Source organism: Pholis gunnellus (assembly GCF_910591455.1).
Source record: "Pholis gunnellus genome assembly, chromosome: 6".
Classification (NCBI taxonomy): Eukaryota; Metazoa; Chordata; class Actinopteri; order Perciformes; family Pholidae; genus Pholis; species Pholis gunnellus.
Genome location: NC_136532.1, coordinates 14563905 through 14587430, shown reverse-complemented (window position 1 = coordinate 14587430; position 23526 = coordinate 14563905). Strand labels below are relative to the sequence as shown.

General features: G+C 42.9%; 1 protein-coding gene across 1 annotated transcript in view; it reads left to right on the top strand.

Annotated features, from left to right (window-relative positions):
• Positions 1–23526, top strand: part of kiaa0825 (KIAA0825 ortholog) — a gene marked incomplete at its 5' end in the record, with an annotated part of 105612 nt that overhangs the window by 27693 nt on the left and 54393 nt on the right. Inside the window, 11 exons of the mRNA XM_079160587.1 lie at positions 748–938; positions 2631–2837; positions 3200–3310; positions 4989–5128; positions 7858–8037; positions 10709–10939; positions 11029–11333; positions 11585–11691; positions 14029–14173; positions 16359–16514; positions 17952–18046. Coding sequence (XP_079016713.1) covers positions 748–938; positions 2631–2837; positions 3200–3310; positions 4989–5128; positions 7858–8037; positions 10709–10939; positions 11029–11333; positions 11585–11691; positions 14029–14173; positions 16359–16514; positions 17952–18046 — 1868 coding nt within the window. The remainder of the gene's footprint in view (positions 1–747; positions 939–2630; positions 2838–3199; positions 3311–4988; positions 5129–7857; positions 8038–10708; positions 10940–11028; positions 11334–11584; positions 11692–14028; positions 14174–16358; positions 16515–17951; positions 18047–23526) is intronic.

Genomic DNA, 23526 nt, shown 5'->3' with positions numbered 1-23526 from the left:
GACATAGAGCTCGGTCACGCTCCCCATCAACCACCGATCCCTAAATGACTGCCTCCAGGGAGGAGAGGAAGGGAGAGGAAGGAGAGAAGGAAAAAATGAGATAGATGAGGTGAAGTGGGAATAAAATGAAAAGGGACTGTGGGGTATGATAAGATTGAAGACAGTCGGAAGTTTTGGGTGTGTTGGTATCTCCGCCACACACGTTCGATCCGCTGGAGCCGTTTATTGTAGGAGGTTAAACAGGAGGAGTTTGGGCGAGGAAAATAATCTATTTTCCTTCATCAGTCCTTCCCCCTCTCTGTCTGTCTGTCTGTCTTTATTTTTTCTCACTTGTCTTTGCTGACTTTATTCAGTGAAGTTCTCAATTTTTCCCCTTCTCTCTTTCTCTCTCTGTACATGTGCGCGTGGATGTGCGTGCAAGTGTGTGTTGTGATGTGTTCTCCAGTTCAGGACTTTAAAGCGGTCTAAAATCCCAGTGGGGGAAGAAACCCAGGTGCAGAGTGCAGGTGGCGTGACCACTGAGACATCCTGGTGTTGACAGACCTGCCTCTGTCTCCCTCTGTCTCCCCCTCTCTTTCTTCTCCTTCATGTTTTCTCTCTCACTCTCTTTCTATTACTCTATTGTTATCTTCCTCTCCTCTTGGTTCTCTCTGTTTTTGCTTCACTGTCAATATCCATATCACAATATATCTTCATCATCTGCAACCTCTCCCCCACCCCCCTGCCATCCACCCCTTTCTTCCACAGGGTGAGCGCTGTTCTTTCTCGGTGCAGATGTGGTTCTACTTCCTGTGTGGGCTCCGTAGCGACCTGTGGGCAGTGCTCCCGGCAGAGACGGCCAAGGAGGTGCTCGGCCAGGTGCTGTCAGAGACTTTACAGCTGCTGGTGCAAAGATATGCCAGGGCCCGTCCTTCGTACAAGAGACACATGCAAATCAGGTACTCCATCACAGTGTTTCTCAAAGTTATTATGTGGGCACCTACTTTAAAAAAAAGACAAACCATCAAGTATCAATTCAAGTATAAATAAACATTCATGACTATTTTTAATGCTATTTCTGCATTTCCACAACATATATGTTTGATAAATCACAGCTTGTGTCAATGCATGTGTTATTGAAAGCATATACAGGCGGAGCTAACAGGCCATCTTATTATTTTCCTTTCCTTTAATCAGTTAAACAATATACTTTAGGCACTTGTTTTTGGTGATCCAAATAAAATCTCCTGCGTCCCACCTGTGGGTCCCGTCCCAGGTTTCTGATTGACTGCTCTATCATGTGCCATCCTGGCCTCAATTCTATTTACTTGACATATCTTGTCACACTTTGTAATATATTTTGGGCTACTAAAATTACAACATATAATAGGATGATAACTGAGACAGTCGGTTAACTGTGGCTTTAGGGCTTCTCGTTTGCGTTGGTTTAACGGCTGTGGTTCAAAGATGACTCCTGACATGGAAACAGTAGTTGAGAAAGTAATCTCGACCGATTTTAGGCCAACCTGGACAATGCTTAAAGTGCTTAGAAGAAACTGGAAATTGGTACAACTACAACTCCAAGTAGGCTAATTTCACTTGAGCTCCAGAATTGCTATTAAATGGACCTTGAGGTGAATTTTGTTTTCTCAATCGCTGTTTGCAAGGTCAATTGTGTTCTTTGAACAACAGGAATGATATTGCTTTTCTATCAAAATATGTTTTAACTTTATGACTCTCTCACTACCTTTCTCACATGTGTTTGTATAGCCAACATGAATTAATGAATGAATATAGGCGTGGCTATACGTAATGGAATAATGGAATGCTAAATTACATCAGAAGTCCTAGAGAAAGCCCTAAATGGTTTAACCTCTCTCACTGTTGGTATAGTTTCACTCAGCTCATGTGGGTCCAATGTTGGAGGTGGTCTGACGGAGCGTTAGAGCGTCATAGTACAGGCTCAGGGAATTATTTTCTCCATCCTCTTCCTCCTCCTAATAGCTGAATTAAGACAATGAACAGGCTAAACTGTGACACATGGTATGAGGAGGAAAGAGTGACAAAGATGAAGTGCATTATACATGTGCAGCACCGCAGGATGTCAACACATACAGGCTGGTTTATGTTGCTACGGAAATGCATGCGTTCCGAGAGGGGCATTTGTAAAGTGTAAGGCGAGACTAAACAGATGGCTTTTCAAAGTTTCCAGTGTGTGTAGCACTCACATGGGTACTCTTATGCTGCCTCACCTCACCTGTATCGGCCCATCTCTGTGTGTCTAATTACAATTTAGGCCATGGGAAGAGCGAGCATAAGGAGATGAGAGATGATGAGCAGCTCTCCGCGACCAATTGAGGAAACAGATTTAGGGGCTATAAATGTAAAAGACTTTTATTGTGAAATCCAAAGCCCATTGTAGACTTAACTTTCCAACAGTAAAATCCCCAGGAGGTTCTGTTATCTGACTGGCTGTGCAATGAGGCTGTTAGTTCATGATGTATTGTTGTTACGCAGTCTTTGAAGACAGGGATTTTGCTTTCACTGCCTTTGTATTTTTCTTTGTGTGTTCTTCTCACATATTCACACACATCTCTTTTCTGTTTTCATCTATACATTCACCTTTTCTGTTTCCTTACTCTGTGTCTAAGATGTGACATTACAGCACTGTTGCTATATGTGGAGCAGCTGATGTGGAGTGTGTGTAAAAGTCCCGAGGCCTTGGTGCGCTCCAATCCTTCCACAGCAATTGCCATAATAGCGGGCGGATCAGACTGGCTATACCAAATCCACAGCCTGTGTGACCAACTTCTGACAGTCCTTGTCATTGTCACTGCACCGCTATCTTCGCTGTATAGGTTGGTATGCACAGTATATTTTTGTTATCCAACCTTAAGTTAAAATAAAATATGACCGAGACGGACCAAAATGTTTTACTTTTCGTATAAAGCTAGTGAAAAGAGGTAGTTACATGGTCATAGCCTCTCCCTCTGGAATCTCATGTCCTAATTGACCGTGGATTTGGCCCCACACTTGACTTAACATGAGTTGGCTGGCAACTTTTTTAAATAAAGTAAAATAAAAGAATACTATGCACACGGGAGGATGTGTTTGGTTTAATGATATCATTACCTGAATAATTGTGACCACCAAACAATACATTCTTTCAATTATAGATGAATTGTTCAAAATTTACCATGTGTGATCTCAATTCCTCCAGGATATTTATGAACAATCCTGCGAAAGAATCCACGCCACATCAGCCTGACAGCCATGTTGTCCACTGGCTCAATGCTATCAACCCTGACCTCTTCTCAGAGCAGGCCATACGGTATGTAAAATACACCCATCGTACCATCCGTCACCTATCATACAGTACGTATGCATTTGCAAGTTCACACACTAAGCCAACGCACACACCTCCACCCACTGTATAGAGAACCATATGTGCGTGTGTGAGTTATGTGTGGATATATTACCACACTTAGCCGTTGCTCAGGGCTTTAAGCTAGAGTTGCTGTGGTAATATAACACAGATGCAAACTGAGAAAGAAAAAAATAATAAATAAACTACTGTAGCTGCTGACACTGATTTTGTTTATGTTGATGGTTGCTGAGGGCTTTACACATGAGGCGTCAACAGGGTACACTGTGATGTGTGTGAATGTGTACATGCATGCATACACGTGTACATGTGTGTACGGTTACTGTTATGACCTCCAAGGTGCAGTCAATCACTCCCCCCTCCCTCACCCCTGATTCCACTCTCCTCCCCTCTCATCTCCCTCACTGCCAAAGGTGATGTCATGCGTGCTGATGGAGCACAAATCAAACTCTCATGCTCCTAAGTATTGGAGAGCTGAAATTAGTTTATTTTTATGACCTCTTTATTTCTTTGCTCCCACCTCCTGCCTGCATGCAAGGGGCCAGGGGGCCCGCCAGTGGCCCAGGGCCAGTTCCACAGGTCCTCGTCCAGGCTTTGGCCTCTGTGGCCACATCTCTCCGCAGCCCATTAAAATAAAACCCATTGTTATGGTTATTAAATAAAACAATAATGAAACCATAACGCACATAAATAAACCATCCAGCATTACAGACTATAAAGAAAGTTCTGAAGTTATGTTTTCTGGCCTTATGTATGTTTCTGAATTCACACACGCATGCATCTTTCTTCTTGCCTTTGTGTGTGTGTGTGTGTGTGTCTTGGTTCTGTAAGCTGACCCTGTGCTGTAGCCGGGTAGATTTATCAGAGCAGTTAAAAGAGGATTTCTTCTGGATTTGCAGTCCTAGTGACATCATAAATTGCAGTGTCAGATTGAGGCATAGTTTTCCTCAGTCAAGCAGCAGGGCGCACCCTGCTCTGGCTTTTAAATTAAATGGTTAATTTCTGGGCAGACACCCCCTGCTTTCCCTCCCACCTCCTCGCTCTTTAGACAAACTCTGTCCATTCCTTCCATTAGATTTTATTGAGATGTATAAAGTAATAAGCAGGCACACACAATTCAGCATGCCCTCACACTTGCACACATACATAACCACAAGCACAGGCTCTGAAGGGTGCACACACACACACACGCACACGCACACACACACCAAGGATACGGCTCATTACCCACAGCTGGCTGCAGCCTCTTGGTTATACAAAAGATGTAGGAGGGGGGTACTGCTGTATATTCATGTATTTGGCTGTCTCCCAAATGTTAATTTGGTTTTAGCTGGCCGAGATTAGAGCTAATTCCTTCCCGGTGCACACTATAAGTAATCGAGAGTTAAGGCATTTGCAGACTAAGCTCATATCAGGAGTGAGTGACACCGAGGGAAGTTACCATTGTAGCATAAACACTATTTCTTCCCAGATTGTCATCCGAGACAACTGTGATTTCAGTCTCCTGTCATTCACTTGTGAAGCTTTTCCCTCCTTTGTAGTCTCTTGCTAAATGGACTGATATCTGTATACTCACCTGACACTGCAGAACTGTCAACTTTGTTTTCCTTCTTTCCGCTCTCAGAGACGGCCTTATGGGCCAGGCGGCCTCTGCGTGTCAGCTGAGGCTGCTGAACTCTGACCCAGCATGCAATCCCAGGTTGCTACTGCGAATGCTGCTTTACAAAGACTGTCACCTGCCCAGAATTCTCCTGGAAAACTCGCGTAAGTCAGTTTTTTAGGTGTACAGGGATTGGTATGTGTTAATGGATGATGGGAACAGTGTGTGTGTACGTGTGCTGTACATGCTGAGCTGTCATTCCTTGAGCCACTTTCATTAATTCTTTAATATTTTTATAATACTGGACCCACAGAGTCGATCCCGCAGGGGCCATGTGTGGGATGATGTTTACCAATGTCTTAATTATGGCGCTGTAAGATCCTAAGCGAGTTATACAGACCTTAGATGAGCTCTATCCATTTTATGAAGTTATCATCAGCATCTTTGCCATCATCATCATTTTCACCTTGGTCACCATCATCACTAAATCAATAGAGAGCAGTAATAAACACAAAACAGGCCCAGGCGGAGCACACACGCTGACCTTTAAAGATTTTCCCTTTCGTTCTTCTCCCCTCCGCACCGGCAACAGTCTAACCTTTAAAGACTGTTGTGCACTCGCACATTAATTCACATTATAGCGACCTCATTAATAACAACTCTCACTGTCTCGTTCTCCCGCTCGGTCTGAGTCTGGCTCAGAAGCTCTGCAATGCTTCTCCCCGCACGTTGCCGTAAATCAACGCTAGAAGCGCTGACTCTCGCGTGTTATCACGGTGACGGGCTAATTAACCAGGAAGCAGACAGACAGAAGGAACAGCTTGCCTGAACGCACTCCCACAAGCCACCGCATTTCCCTATACATGTATACAGCGGAGTGGTTTTATGGTACTCTATTCATAAGGAGTTCAACTTACTAATAGATAGTAATACAGTGAGTCACAACCTACCTCAATTGGACTCTGTTCTATCTAATTGAAGTATTGTTACAGTAATTGTTAAAGTCAGCTGCTGTTGAAACATTGGGACAGTATTTCTTACATGCTAACTTTGTTTTATTAACAGCACTTTTTCAATTGTGTCGTTGCTCTGTGGCCTATTTTAGATTAAAGCCAATCTGCCTAATAAAAGCAAACTACCTTGCTAGAGAGCTAGCTAGCAAACTGAATGACCCAGCCATTGTCTGACAATTTGAAAATGTAACTATTGCAGACGGATAACACCTCCTCCACATGTACAATACAATACACTACAATAATGATGCACAACTCACTCTCAATCAGAAGATATGCTACTTCAGGTTCACACACACTCACACACACACACACAAACCCACACACAGCCCTTTTATTATCATCAGCATGTCTGCTTCCAATTACAGAGGTTTGCAGAGAGGGCCCTTGTGACTAGTTGACTGGTTGTCCGGAAGATAAACAGGTGTTTGTATTGGCTATGTATCAAGGTTGGATAAGCTTAGAGACGGAGAGCGAGGGGAAGACAGCGTGGAAATATAAAAAAAAGTAATCGAGAAATCGACTTAGAAACACAAACACAAACCCTTTGGAATTATTGTGTGCTGCAGAAGTAGTGGAAACTCCACAGAGATGTGCCAGCACACTGTCATCAGTTTTTCTGAAGCCATCTGCTGCCCCATAATAGGATCATTATTAAAAGGCACCTAGTTAACCTGCCATGCTCTCCAGCACCCCAAGTGGAAATCAATGTTAGTCACCTCGTTTTCCTTGGAACGCTGCAGCCACAGCAGTAATATCCAGAACACTTTCTCCGTAAGGACCAAATACCAGACAGGGAGAGAACAAGATGCCATCTTAACCCACATTATGTTGCATAATAGACTGATTGTAGGTCTGGTTGGTTGACCACTTTTGTGTGTCTGTGTTAGATGTGTTATTGTGAAAGAAAAGGAGAGAGAGGTAGAGGGACAGAGATAGAGGATGAGTCTCATCTGGACCTTGAGTGGTGGCAGTGTTTCCCACCTGCCCTCTAATCAAAGTGGATGTTATTACTGTCCCTGTAATGCAGCAGTTAATTTAGCTCTGTTATTTTAAAATAGTCCAGCATTAGTCAGAAGGAAGCTGTGCTGCCCTCCATCACAGCGCCCCCTCATTGACTGCTGCTTGCATACACTCTCCTATTCAAATAGCCGTCATCTCCCACACAGCAGACTGACAGACCGCTGGATGTCTGCCACCTCTGGAGCAGCGGGCCTTTCCGCAGCATCCCCTGTCAACTTAACACACACACACTTTTAAGTGCACAAAACACATATATAGACATCCATATGGTTTACACAAACACACACCTCCATCCTCAGCCCTCTGCTCAGACAGCAACCCCCACAAGGACATCCTGTCAAAACCTCTTCCTTTTCACTTCCTGTCTCCATGTGCTGCAGCGCCTTTGAAATCGGTTTCTTTCTCTGTTTTTTTTTTTCTCCATCTAACACAGATGGAGGGTTTTTCTTCCCCTTCTATTTCACAATGCCTTTTGTTCACCCTTTCTGTTAACATGTGTCAGGTTGGGCAGCCTTGACATTTTCCAATGCGTTTTTGTGCGAAGAAATCAAGATGCTGTTTCATAGGATAGGGTTTTATATATTTCACTACCTACCTCCATAAGGTTTATATCTTCTGAATCGTAATTCAAAAAACATTCTGAGCTTACACTCACCTACACACACCCTAACTGAGACCATATGTGCATATGAGTAAGCCTCTTCATCTCTTTGTGTATCCTGTTGATTGTGTATGCGTGACAAGTGTTCATGAATATGAAGATTCCATAAATTCTTTGACATTTTGATTGCCCACACATTTATTTGTATTGTGCCCGGAAGTGTCTCACTGACTCAGACTGACTCTTTTCTTCTCAGATTTTTGCCAAGAGAGCTGCTTAGGGATGTCTGCAGAGAGCTGCAAGGCAGGCGATGACTTAAAAGTCGCATTGTTCAACCTCTTCAGTTGCCTGAATAATGTTCCCAAGGCCTTGACTCAGATCCTTCAACCATACCTGGAAAGGTCACACATATGGGAACATCTGTACACGCTGGCAGGTAAAGTAGCAACCAGCTGCTGCATAATGTTGTGATTCAGGAGTCCTTACAGATGATTGACTATGACTAACCCTAGAAGCAGTAGTGCTTTTGTACATTATAGTACTGCGCTACCTTACATCGTGTGATTTCAAATGAAATACTGTTTTCATGTTGTTAGAAATTATACATTTAAATGTTATTAAATAGTATGTTCATTTGCTGTGACCAAAAATATTTTTTACTGCAGGAGAGCAACTTTAATGTGATTTTTTAAAAGTATTTTCATAGCTCATTAGCTCATTGCGATTTGGTTTATAGGGAAGTATACTGTTCTGTTTATTTTGTATTCTCCACTATGAAGTAATGATAAAATACCAAGTCAGGATCATTCTCAATTTAAAATTAAATTGGAAAACAGATTTAAAAATGTTCTCAAAATAAATACAAGAGTAAAGCTGCCCACAGATAATATGAGATAAATATAAAAAAGTTTATGATAAAATGTAAGACAGGTCAGTGTTGACATTGCATGCACGTGTACTAAAGCCTGACTTTAATATACTGTCACAAAGACGGCAATTACTCCCCAACTTTTCCTTTCTTTCTGCCTCTCTCTGGTACAAGCTTTGATACAGAGTTAATCAGAACCCCTGTTGAGTATGGAGCCCTTTTTGGTGGTGATTTTTATATCCTGGGTGAGTGGTAATTATTGTAGCATAAATTAGGGTGATTGGAGAAGAGTATTTGGATAGAGACCGAGCAGGGGAGGGGTCGACAGAGGGGAAGAACAGAAAAGAGATAGAGTGAGCCAGAGAGAAATTCAGAAAGTCATCCAATCATCATTTATCCTCACAGTGTAATTAGGTTAATTATTGGACTCTGCCAAATCTTTGTATTATAACTTTGGTTACAGGATACCCCGAGTGCCATTTCTATTTAAACTGTTCACTGAGTTAACTTTCATAGATTACGTTGAGAGTTTCACTATTTCTCCACTTACACTGATGTTTCATCACATGGTAGCAGTTGTTTCGAATCAATACACCAGTCAATACGGTAGCGGGCGGTATAAAGTCTGATAACCAAGTGACTTTGAAAAATAGGTCCATGTCTCACCTGCCACCGAGCGCATCTCCTTCGAAAAGCTATATCATTTTCTGTTCCGCTCTCCTCTTTTTCTGTGGGTCTGAGGTCACACATTTGTTAAACGTCCCTGGAGATTTCAGTGCACTTCCAGTGCCTTCAGAGCACTATATCTCTCTGTCGTAGCCTTTGGTTTTACAGCTGAAGCTGTAGGAAGTTTATGGGTGCCATACAACTTCACGCTGTAGCTGCTCTGCTATCAATATGAGCGGGATATGAAAGGGCAAAGCGACGAAAGACATAGTGCACCTGGAGAAGGTATTACGATTTCTATTGTCAGGCCACCTCGGTTTGATCGAGAACATCTGAATTCAAGTTGACATTACTCGATTATTGTGCAGATATTTCTCTGTATTTTCCCATTATTTAAAAAATATGTGACGCAGACTGAGTGCGCTATAACTAGGAGGACTATTATGTAACCCACTCTAATTTGGTAGCAATCATAAAATTTAATCTACCCTTCATTTTTATGTCAATAATATGGCAAGTCTGCTGGTCTTTGACAAGTTTACAAGTTCAAACCTTTTGTGATTTAAGACCTAGTACAGTAATAAAACTGTATTTTAATAGAATAGTATTAAATGTTAGTATGAGGCCTCATTTTTCATTATGTACTGAGAGACGTCTTTGTACTGCATGACTACTTTTCAAATAATTAAAGAGTTTTTCGTGCAGCAGGCAACATGTCTGCTTAATAAATTCAACTGGACATCATTATCTGCAGTTGATTACTCTTCATTCTCTAAAGTTCCTAGTCGGTCTGTCAGATGGCACATGTACCATTGTCGGACACAGTTACAAAAACTGCATCTGCATCACATTGAATTTAGTTAACTTGGTAAAGCAGAACATTTCCATGTCAAAGTTGTAACTCTAAATGAGTCAATTTAATCTGTGTCATCTGGGTTTCTTCTACTTCATTGGCTTCAGTCCTTCATACAGACTACACAATATCAGCCTGATTGTAGCCTGCCCGATCATGTTATCCCGTGTAATATGTCATAGTGGACGATCTGGGACCCCTGACGAAAGACTTGGATTCTAGGATTTACTTTCACACCATGTTCCCTCACGTCTGTGACTTTGACCAATACACGCACAACTGTAAACATGGCAAAGCGAAGGAGTAATGGTGTTGTTGGTGCTGCTAGGTGGAACTGTGAAATTCCCGAACACAAGACAGCCAGCATCATACACTTGTCTTGTTACTGGATGTTGGTTCCTAGCACCTCTTTTCTGCTTTGTTGAGGACCAGCATGTCGTCTGTCATGTCTCTCGGCCAAGTCTTAGCAAGTGTTTATTACTCTACAATTAATCTGACACAGTGACCATCGTGACAGCAAAAGTATTGTGTAGTCTGAACCCGGCATATCATTAATTTGTTCAGCTTAATGCCTTTATTTTTTTTCAAATTGAGTCTAAAAATCAATGATACATACATACATACATACATACATACAATTAGTAAGGTCTTAAGTCTTCAATGTGATGCTCTTTCAGCCACCCTTCTTTACTTGCTGCTTTCTTTTGCTGTTCTTGTCAGACACAACGCAGGCTGTACCTGTTGTGATCAGCTGTGTGCGGTCGATAGTCACCAAGTCAACCAACAGCCTCTTGGTACACCTGGTCTCCATGGTCGTGGGTTGGCAGACCACAGAGGAGCCCAGTGGAGCCTCGTTTAAGCAGAATGTACCAGAGAGCGTCCTGGCTAAAATACCCAAGGAGTGGAACTACACACCACTGGAAGCACAGGGAAAGGAGACTGCCACTAAGAGTACGCACAGACTATGTGACACATTTTCAAGTGAGGTTCAAGACATTGTAGAGTTGTTTTCCAAAACTAACATTTCTTTTTCCTTCCAGCTGTCATATCCGTAATCATTCAAGCCTTGTCCTTCATTTTCACCAATCTACCGTTGGCCGTAGCGTCCGTGCCTCTCCCCATCCGCTTCCTCTTCCAAGTGGCAGAGAAGCACCTCTCCCAGCATGCCCGGCAGCTGCGCTTAATGGGCCTGTTACTCTGGGCCCTGTTAGGCTGTCTGATCCAGGGCCTGGAGGACTCAGACACACTAGAACAGATCAGTGGTCTGGCACTGGACCGTGGCGTAAAGGAACCCCTGTACCTACTGGCTGAGTGCCTACAGGCTACCATGGGCATTCAACAGAAGGTAAGGCCTAAGGTTAATGTAACAAACATGTATAATAACAACACTATCTATTTTAATAAGTAGGAAGTTTGTTTTCAATTTAGGGTAAGGTAGTGTACTGGCTGAAACGGCTTACTTATATGTACAGTATATGTGTGTGTTTAAAAACCCAAATACCATGATTTCATCATATTCATAGTTGATTTAATGTGTGCCATTAACTCATCCGACTTTTACTGATTTACCTTAATGGTCTGCTGTTTGTCTGCCAGGGTGTTCCCAAACCTACAGTGCTAAAAGTGCTGCAGGCTCTGGAGGAAAAAAGACCCAAGTGGACAAACATGCAGCTGCAGAAGGCCCGGAAGCTCTGCTCAGACAGGTGAGAGATCCACTGCAGGGATGTAGCTACAGGTCAAGGTCAAAATGGTATTGATGGAGTTTATATTAGTGTTTTCATGCATACAGGAAAGTGCTATATATATATCCATCATAAGTCCCAATTGGGTATTGATTATTCATGTGAACCGTCAACAAAAAATGACGTATAATTTCATTCAGATCATTTTGATCGTAACACAGCTTTTTATGAAATTAATTTCCCAGTACATCATTTTAGTGATTTATCAATAATAAGAAGGAGGTCGAGGGCTGATACTCTGATGAAGGAGGTGGTTCAAACTTATCTTACTGACTGATGGCGTAGTCAGCTCCTTGACATTCAATATAGATACTGAATAAACCAGTTAAAAAGAATGCAGCTTAGATATGCTCATTTTAATTGAGCATTCAAATTCTGATGTATCGTATCATTGAGATCATTTTTCATTGAAAAGCTTCATGAGTAAGATCAATGAACCTCAGATTTGTTTGTGGTGGTAAATGATGGACATGTCGTCCGACTGAGTGGACTGCAGGCTGGAGTGATGGGAAAACAGCTTTCACTTTGGGCTGATCTGTGACCTTTGGCTCGCCGTTTTGTAGCTTGTTCCCAGAAACTGTGCCTCTGGTTGCTCACTTCATCATAACAAACTTTGGATACATCCATCCTCATAAAAAGGTGATTCAGCGCCGTAACACGACATGTACAATTAAAAAAAAAAAAGTAGAATGAAATAAATATAAACAGTGAGTTGATCATGGCCAGTTCTCGGAAATGCTGTCTGCTTTAGTAACAGGAAGAAGGGATGAGATGGGGGGGGGGGGGAAGAGAAAGAAGAGGGTGATGGAGAGGTGGGGAGGGGGTTGAGAGGAAAAGTGAAAGAAGAGTGATTATGTATCACCTGTCGGAGGCATTCACTGGGATCATTACTATTCATTAAACTAACCTTCACAGGGAAGTGACGCCTGGCTTGTAAACAATCAGAATACAGTGTCAGAGAGAGAGAGAGAGAGAGAGAGAGAGAGAGAGAGAGAGTAATAACTCCAAAAACAACTGGCACTCAACTTACTGGCATCTCACTCATGTACACACACACACACACACACACACATACACGGAGTAAACCCCTCAAAAAAAGAACATTTGCCCCCTTTTGAGCCCTTCCCTCATCCCACTTTCCCTCCTTCCTTTCCCAATAGCAACCCCCCCCCCCCCTCCCCACGCCACCCACCTTGTCTTTGCAAAGTAATTTGTAGAGGAGAAGATTATTGTTCTCCATCATGGTGACCCTGGCTGGGCTGACGGGATGCATACACAGATGAAGATGAATGCAGTTATTCCTTGGCGGAGGTCTGCCTCTTTCAGGGCACATTGGCCCTAATGACATGATTGATAGGCTGTCCCAAATCCGGAGGGGCCCTCATTAATCACCCCGCTGACTGAATCCAATCATCTGCTTCACCTGCACAGTGATGGACAGGAAAGGATACAGCGCAGGTGCTGACACGGATGCACAGCCACCATCGCAGACAACACCAACGTCGGGCCGCCAGGCAAAAGAATGAGGCAATGTACATGGACGAGAGGGGACTCCTCTTCCTTTGCCACTCTCAATGTCAAGCAGCCAATGGCTGGCTGACAGGCGACACCGTTTCTGCCACCTTATAATTACAAAGGGGAAGAGAGAGAGAGAGAGAGAGAGAGAACAATGACAGGAAGTGTATGTGAAGGGGAAGGTTTGATGGACGGTAGTGTGATATCCATCCATACAGGAAGGGCAGGAAAAAGATGCGGGCGTCTGCCAGGGTTGGGGACCGTACATGCATGAGGACCTTGACACACAATTACACACACACATATGCGTCTAAGAACACACACACCAAGCGCTTTTAGTGCACCAACATCCTTCGGTCAAAATTCCCCCATGTATCTCATGAATGGTAATGAAAACAGTGGAAATTATTTTGTTATCTAACCCTGAATAATTTGACTGTATTTCTCACTTGCGTTAGCCTTGACCAGACTGGTTTTCACAATGTTTAGTGGAGCGAACAAATATATTTATTTGCATTTTAACTTAATTTGCCCTCTGGAGCGAAGAAATTCTCTAAAAACTAAAAAAAAACATAAACTCATTTAACTCAGGAGTCGTATTTCAGTTAATTTTCTTGTGTATAGCAAATTCCAAATGTTACCCCAAATTCTTCTCTAAACTAGAAAACACTTCCTCGGCCAGAGGTGGTATAGAGATACAAGCTGACACCTTCCTGTTTCCTCTACTTTCTCTTTGCCCCGCTCTCCCGCCTCCTCCTTTTCCCATCTCTGTTTCTCTCTCAGTGTGTTTGAGCGAGGAAAGGAAAGCGGAGTCGCTGCGGCTGAACTGACTGAGCAGAAAATAGGCCTGATGCTGCTGGAGGTCTGCCACAAAGCAGGTGGCAGCGACTACCTGAGGCAGATCTATCACATCATCCAAGGCAATGAGGTAGGGAAGCACTCCCTCTCCCCAGCAATTAGGTGGCTGCTGGCCTGAGGCCGCAGGCTGTTCAGGAGGGGGAGACAGAGGGAAGAGGGCTGCTGCTTGTGTGCAGTCTGCTTGTTCTGATCTTCTGTTGTTCAGGTGACCTCAAGGGTGCAAACCTACAGTGATTTCCTGTGTTATACGCTCACCACATGTAGAGTAGAGGGGACCACATGGAGTTACCACGTTCAGTATAGAACTCTTTGGAGGAGATCTGAGTGAGAAAGAGCAGTGGTTCGTCTTTTTTTCAAATCTCAAGTAGAAGTTATTTTAGCTAAACAGACTTCAGAGAAAAAAAGTTTAACAGAATGAAAAGTAGAAGTTTTCTACAAAGTGCCCACGTTCATTGGAGTAGATTTATATCGACAGGGACTTTAGTGATGGTTTCGCTGAAGTACACAGTTGGTAAAACATGTGTTCTAAAGTGAGAGTGGTCTAAAAAGGACATAAGAAGAGTCAAGTACACTGTACACATTGTTTTAACTGGTAGCTCTTTTAATGGTGAATATAGTTATTCGTATTATAATTATTATTTTTGCAGCTGTCAACAAATTGCATTAAAAGACCAAAACCAACAGTGTATTAGTTTGTTTCCCAATTCTTTCCAGCTTCCCCACCAGTTCTGTAGCATTCAGGCACAAAGGTTTCCTTCTGAGGACATACATCTTTTTAAAAAGTTGACAGACTATTCCTTGTTAAGTAGACACTGTCACTTTTTTGTAAATATAAAATTGTCTTTGTTAGGGACAATTTTCTGCTGCGGATTTGGTGCTCTAGTGTTTATGGCAGCAGGATGTGTATGTGGGATGAAATACATTATTTACACAATAAACTTCTCCGCCCATATTAATTGTAATGAAGAACGTCACCCAATTCAACATTGGGGCTGACTGAAATGTTTCTATTAGTTTTTTGGAAAACAAAAGTGCCGTATGGCACATAGGAATAAACTATATCAGTTGTTGGCTAATTAATCAATTGTTGGTTTTGGTCTTTTAATGGAATGTGTTGATATTCAGAAATATATATTGTCAACAGACTTATTCTTAACTTTAATTATTTGAATGGGCAATTGCTTTTGCAGAATACCATCAGAAACAAAACACATTCCAAACCCTCAGTGATCATCACAGCATAGTATATGTACTGTAGTTATAGGTGCGGCGGTAGGTAGAGCAAAGAGAAACCACGTCTGGTTGGTGCTCATGTGACTATTACAGACACGGTCCTCCTATAGACTGTCTATTACCACACCGAAGAATAACACAAACATAAGCACCATATATGTTATGCTGCCATTGATGGGATCCGTGAACAGCTATAACTCTGCGTAGCAATTTAATAGGTTGTGAATGGGATTCCAAAGTATGCTCTGAGTTACCCTCCTGCCAGCCCGAGTACCTCTACCCTCCCACGGTCGAGGCAGGAACACAAAGGTCAGGGACAGACCGGGCTGGCGGTGAGTTGGAGGGATAGCAGGTTCAAAGGCCATGTCAAGCTGATGGATGGGAATATAGCGAATTCACACCGGGATGCCCATGTACACACACACACACTCATTACTTTATACTGTACATCTTGCAAGACACCTGCACCAAGCAACCACAGCAAAGGTTACAGAAACAAAAGTAGAAAGCGTTCTGGTGCCCTGAAAACCCTTCTCTGTCTCTACATCCACACACATCATCTATATACGGGTATGATCTGTGTTTTCATTACTCTTTTTCTGAACAGCCTCTGGTTAATTAAACTTTTTTGAGGCGGATTATTTAGAAAATATGGAGCTGGAGACCATTCTGGCCATTACTATGGTTGTCTAGAAAAAAGTGCAGTATGAACTTTAGTTGCGTAAGTGAAACTGGATGTCCATGGAATACAAACTTTCAAAAGTGCATTATCATTTTCACAAGCTAGAAGCATTGATGTCAGTATGCTGTATTCTGAATGGCCTTGCGTCTCCTCTGTTGCAAGACGTTTTTCTTGTAAATAGCTTGTTGGCCTCTCCCTGTTGGTCTTAGTTTGTCAGCCTTTTTTTATTGGATGTATTGTCAGTCTTTCTGTCATAAGATGTCTTTTATAACCTTCCTCCTCTCTCTCTCTCTCTCTCTTGTGTTTTTGCCCTTTCTTTCCACTTCCATCTTGGACACAGGAACTACTGATGTTTGAACTAAGTGGAAGCACAAACTCGCCCAATAATCCTCCTCACTCGATAAACTTTGACCTCGGCTGTGAGAGTCATGCGGACACTGACGGTTTCAATCCTCTCCACCAATTTGACCACATTGGCAAGAAGAAGCTGCATCAGGTTTGTCAAGCATGTTTAAGTCATCATCACAGTTTATTTTGGTAGCAAATCGTGGATTTATTTCATGTCTCCAGACTTTGTACTGTGGGGGTGTACTTGTAATGTGCAGGGCGGTGTCGTTTTAACTTCCTCCCGAGGCCAGAAGCTTAATGTTGAAGGTTAGGAGCTGTTTGAGTCTCTAGCGAACTGGATACTCTGGCAATCTCTGAAGTTGTCAGGTCTTTCTGGGGCTCGGCTTTCCTATTCTCCATAGGTCGCTGCTTTTTCCAGGCAGGAGTTAGGCTGACAGGAAGAAAAGCACACTGAAAAGGTGAAAAGATGAGAGAAGATTTCTTTTTCATAAAAGAAAGAGTAATGTTAAAGGAGAGTGCAGTCTTAAAGTGCACTTCTTTGGGGCTTTGAACCGTATATACCCTCTTACCCCAAACATATCCCCAGGAGTGCCACCGTGATTTTTCAGTTAATTGTTAGATTTTTTTCTCCATAAAGGGGATAAGTCTAGCTACAGGTAGTTTTAGCTCAATGTGAGAGTTGTCAGCTTTCACCCTCATTTCTCTCCTACTATCAAGGGAAATACTGCTGATATCACACCAAACAATTAACAGAAGCTACTTCCTCAAGACAGTCTTGTGTGTTTATGTTTTGAAACAGATCAGATGTATTTATACACGCATCACATCTCTTGTTATGTAGCTGTGATTCCACTATTGTTTTCAGGAACAGACACGTTTTAATCCTAAGACTTGGCCTGTTTTTGGCTTATCACAGGAGGCTGCATAGCTTTGCATAGAAACACCCTATTAAGAGAATGATTAAAATGCCTTCTCCGCTTCAGGTGCCTGTGTTGTTTGTCAAATAAAATGGCAGGTGGAGGGAAAAAAAGTTCCATCCATCAATCACCTGTGAGGAAGGAGCAGTGGGGGGAGGGATGGATGGGGGGAACAAGTGGAGTTCTCCTCCTTTTGTCAATAAAACTCAGCCTGGAGTTAAGAGTGACATTTTGGCAATCAAAGCAATCTGATTTTTATTTGCTTTCCCAATATGGTGCTAGTGCCAAGTGTGTTTGTGTGTGGAAGTACATGTGTTTATGAAAAAGAGGGAGAGAAAGCAAGAATGAGGGGGGGGGGTCTGGCGGGGTGCCATTGAAGACGGTAAGAAAAAAAAGCCAAGCAGTCACAAGAGTAACGACTCCCTCCCAAAATTGATTTATCTTTCTATAAATGATGGCTACATCCCCCCAAATGGATTTATAAATTAATTGCTGTCTTATTGGAATAAAAACCTTCTTGTGCGGACATGATTGATCGCCTGGTGTCGGTAGCCTGTGCTGGGGACCCCCTTCCTCCTTTGTTAGTGGGTCCCAGCTGGAGCGGTAATGCACTGATGGTATTAACCCTGATTAATAACTAACAATACCCTATCCTCATACATCAACAGAGTGCAGCGGTCGATTGGGCATGGGACTGGTCGAGGCTGCTGCCAGCATATCAGGGCATGAGTCAGGTCACCTTCAAAACTCTGCTGGCCAACAGGTAAAACGCTCATTTCACTTGTTACTTATACACATGTTCACTGACAGTTGTGTGTGTGTGTGTGTGTGTGTGTGTGTGTGTGTATGCACATGCAAATGCAGGTGTGAGTGTGTTTTCATGTTTTTGTTGTTTTTTTATGAAACAAAAGCCCCGCTCCAAAGAGACATGTGCTGCGTCAGTCGTGTCTATACCTGTACAAAATGAGCCGTTCACTTGGGGCTCCGGAGGCAAGTCTCCCTCCAACCCCCAAATTCTCTATTTGACTTAACTTCGGCATAAGCTCCAGTCATTGGGGATCATATAGCCCAGCTGCTCTTCATCAGAGGTTCAAACTTCCACTTTGTTCAAAGGCCAAGGGCTCCTGTGGCTTCCACAATGGAGGCTGAGCTGTGGAAAGAACTCTTTGGAAAAAGGATATTGGAGTGCTATGATATCCTGCGTGTGTTGAATCATGGGATTCTGTCTTTGTTAATGCATGTGTGGCTGACTGTCTGTCTGGACAAAATGTGTTGCCGATTTCGCTAATTGAGGCATGCCTGCTGTTCATGTACTTCCCAGGCCTTGAAACAGCCAGAAAGGTTGTTAAAGATTTGAAAAAGAGTGTCTATCTCCGATCTTAGTGTCATCTGATTGAAGAGTTTTTCAATCCAAGTCCAGCACTCTTGTCCCATCTTCCCCTTCCCCCCTCCTCTCCTGTTCTGCTCTGCAATGGGTATAAATATTTATGCAGGTATGTGACACATATTAGATGGCAATACTTCAGGCTGTTCCCTGTTCTCCATTCACAGCTGTCACGCTGCCAGCTATCAGGGAGCCATGGGGCTACTGCACCTTGTCTCCACGCCTATACGCCCAATCCATTCTAAATCACCACCGTTGTAACACACACACACACACACACCTTTCTAACAAAGGGCAAGCTCTGCATCTGCCAAGGACACAGGTCTAATAAGGGTGAAGTACGCGGCTCTGTGCTCTGCTGTGATGAGCTTTGTCGCCTTCAAGCCTCTACCTCCTCTTCTCACATACACCCACACTCCATTCTTCCTCCCCTCATATGCTGCTTTGTTAAAACAGATACTGTCTTTGCTTGACTGAGCCAAATTAGTGTTGGGGGCATACATGAATAGAAACTAAATGCAGTGAAGTCAGATAGGAAGAGGAAGGGGGGAAAAAAAGAAGAGATTGGATGCAGTTTGAGATTGTGAGTGACAGAGAGAGAGAGAGAGAGGGAGAGAGAGAACAGTCAATACTGACAAGGCACCAAAAAGTATGAGGAAGGATGGGGGGGGGGTAAAGGTTATATAATTCACCCCTAATCTCAAAGTATCAAAGTGTCTGAGATTCTGCCATTTGCCTCATTAGCCTCTCTTTGTTGGGCCAGAGGAGCAGATTTCATGGAGGATTTGGAGAACGGCTTTGGTTCTGCCTGAGACGCTCGCACAGAGCAGGAAGTTAGTTTCACGGCTGGCGACATGTAAGCTGTCAAAGTTTTCCTCAGATCCATCTTCGACTCAAAAATATCTCTCAAGCTATGGAAGACCATTCACGGGATAAGCACACTGATGTCGGATCGTATGATCCATTTGTTAGTGCAGATAAGGATAATGCTTTCTGCGTAACCGCAGACTGAAGTGCCCGTGGCTGTTTTCACAGAGGCTTCACAACAATTACTCTTTTACTCCCTCCAGTTGCTGGACAAACTAGAAGATAAAATCTTACACTCTTGACAATGTTAATAGTAATGGCGTTGTCCCATACTGTATAACAACACCCGTCAATGTGACCTTGTGATGTTCTGTATTTTCTGTCTTATGAGTTTTATTCTCCTTGAATGACTTCCCTTCCCTGTACACAGCCAATATATTTTCACTCCCTTGACTGTGAGTTAGCAGTGTGGCCCATTGGCCCCCTATATATTGTTACAGTGGCAGGACAGTTATTGTGCCCAGGGTTTATATCACATTCTAATGGAGCAAGGCTATGAGTTAAGGGCGGTAGGCTTTTACACCAGGGCTGTTAAATCACTGTTCAGATGACTTCATTAGCAGAGCAGGACACATGCGGAGACACTTGCGCCTGCACACACATATAAACACGCACACACACACACACACACACACACACACATTCACTTTCACCCTGCTACCTTGACGGTGTAGCCAGACAGGAGGGAGAGTGGATTTATACAGGTGTGTGTGTCCTTCTTTGTCACCTGTCACTTCGGTTCCCTCAGCACGACGGATCATCCATCATGTGCAGATTGAGCTTTTCAGCAGAAACCAGACTGATTAATACCACCGAAGGACCCCCAGGGTTGACTGGCTGACTGGCTGACCTGGCTTCCTTGCAGGCTGGAAGTTTGAATGGATAGATGGACGACTTGTGGCTGGGCTAACTTTTTTAGCCTGCTTATTTGCTGGCTAAATGGCTGACTAACTGGGGGACTAGCTTGGTTAGGTACTTACTGCTTGGTGCAATGGATGTACAGTAAGAGGCAGCCATTAGTGGAATAGTTTAGGTGGATTTATGACAGGCTGAAAGGTATTTTGACCCAATGGCTAAGAGGCTGACTAGCCTATTGGTCTTTTTTGATGGCAGGTCTCGTGATGTATAGATGATGGACTGACTGACTGGGAGGATGACTGGTTGACTGAAAGTCAGACTGAGGCTCTAGCCTAGTTGTACCCACATGTGCAGGCCCTGTACAAAATCTATAATCATATCTATACAGTGTTCTATTTCTTTCAAATGTCCATAAAAAGTCTTTAAATTATCATTGTTGCTTTGGGTTTTGTTTCCTTGTGTCTTACACATTTGTTTTCATAACCCCATTTTAATCATCTCAACACCATCTTTCCCGATTTAAATGATGTCACGTAGTCCATTGGTTCCCAGCCTGGGGGTCAAGACCCGCACTAGGGGTCGCTAAAGCTTCACAGGGGGTTGCAAGGCCTTTTTGATTCAAGGGTGTTAGACAATCTTTTAAAAAAACTAAAAAACAATTGGCCTATATCTCAGCGTTTCATTGAATTGTGTGACAAAAACTAAATTAAATTGTTATCTTTTAAAGAATTGTTAATCTAAAAAAGAAAAAAACGTTTTGTAAAGACCTGAACAGAAGCTAGCTTTATTCACAGTGCCTCTCTGCTAAACCACGTCCTGCATTAGAAAAGTGCAGTTAAAACAACCAGAGCTAATAGAACAATAGCCATGCCTCAAGGAGAAGAAAACTCTGAATTCGTCAACAAAGAAGCACATTAAATAAATAGGTGTGATTGTTAAAAAATCTGAACATTATACATAATACGTAATAACAGGAAAACTCATCTTTGATGAAATATTCACAGAAAGTAATCTGCTCAAAGTTCATCCAAATCGCTCATTTCACACAAAGCTCAGTTTTTGCGTTCACTCTTTGGGTTAATCTTACAGTTTATCAGTTATTTTGTACTTTTATTGTAGGTCTTGAGTATGATATGAAAGAATGTCAGAAGTCCGTTGACTCAATAATATAAAAGGGGTTGCTTGGGAAACAGGTTGGGGACCTATAGACTGATAGATTTGTACAGTTGACTTATGAAAAGAAGAATACTGCAGAAATACCACATCTTACAGTCATTATGCCAGACCTCAATAGGATCAACCATCCTGATGTGTATTCACTCAGTTCCTTTATTATGAGTCTATAGCAGCTCTAGAGCAAGGTTCTTGTCTGAAAAGCCGGAAGCAATGGCATTACATACCCAGGTTAAATATGCGCTTGACATTCCACCTTGAACAAATTACTCACCAAGGTATTTTGTGTTAATTGTCATGATCTATGGATGGAAATGTGTCCACATTCCCTCACCCTATAACTTTAAATTATGAGCCGTTGTACTTTAGAAGCACGGCGTCGACGTGCTAAGTGACTCAACTATAGTTTCTCTGAAACTAGTGATCTATGGATAACTCCTCTGTTTGTCCTTGGTTACCCTTTGAAATCCTCTTTTCTTGAATGAACACATGTTACTCTTTCACAGCAGGCTTTTGTATGGAAAAGTGAAAAGCAACACTACCCCTATGTATGGTATGTTGGAACTAATGGAAGCAACTTTCTTTTGTTGTGTCACAAGGCCTTCATAAACCACACTCTTTTCTGTCATCTTTCTTTTTTATCCAAGAAAACAAAGCCAATCTCTGAAAGAAGTGTGGAGCATTGCCACAAAGGAAAGTCACATTTTAACTGTCATCTGCCAAGGTGACTTTTTGAGACACTTTCCTTGTGTCTGTATGTCAGAGAAGGTCCCTTGACCTGGTTGATAACAGGTAGCCAAGTATGAGAGATGAAGCTTGATGTGTCACAGGGCGGCTCCTCCACTCCATCATAAGGACCTAATATCATCCAAGGACATTCATGCTTACATATACAATGCTGGTCCACTGCTCCAGGTGCCGTTTCCTAGAACCAGCATGGGACAACAGACTTCATGCGTTGACCAGGAAACCGTACATATTTGGCCAACAATGTTTTGTGCTATTTTTTACCGCTAATGTTCAGAGTGAGCACTCGTTCTCGCGATTTTATATCACACATTGACAGTAAGAGAGTGCTAGCAGCATTGACCCATAGCTTTTGTAGCTTAATATGGTAAGCTACACTGTAACTACTGAACACTAAAGCAGTTCCTCTGCATTGGCTCATTGTTGCCGTTACCCCTCAGGTCCATAACAATAGCAGTTTGTGGAAAAATGCCAGTCTGTGGCATTCTCTTGCTTGAGCGGCTCCTTAAATTGCAGCGATAGACGCTTGTGCTTTCAGGAAGTGGGCAATAGCCATCTGTTCCTGGGCTCTGCCATATGGCGGGCCTTTTTCTCAGGGAATAAAATAAAAACAAATATGTCAGAATGTTCGTCTTCCTCCACGGACGCTGATCAACCTGGGGAGAAGCTGGATCTCAGTGTGTCTGGATTAATGGTCTTACTTTACGCTTCAGGGAATGAGGGGGTGCGCGCTCGTGGTTGGTGGGGCTTTGTGTGTGTGTGTGTGTGTGTGTGTGTGTGTGTGCGCACTTGAGTACATGAATGTGTCTGTTAGAGGGTATGCACATGCTAATGCACATTTATGTACCTGGAAGTACTTCTGGAATCATTTATCTGACTTAAAGGGCGACGTTAGCGTACCATTTTGAGCAGTCGGTTGCCCTAGTCTTGGAAGCATTAAACAACACGGGAGGAAAAGAGCTTCAAGGTTAGCCAGAGTGACATTTCATGGCTGCCGCTGCCAAAGAAACAAGAAGAAGCGCTCTCAAGCCATCGTCAGGCTCTCCGTCTTGCGAGGCCAGAAATTCAAAAGACTTGTCACTTTTGAAAATCAGGAGAGTGTGATGTGTCATTGAGGAAGGGCTTCTTTCTTCTCTCGTCGATCCCCTTGTGTGTGTCCCCTCTGCTGACTGACAGCTAGGGATGGGAGTTTGTGTTGGTGGAGACAGAATACA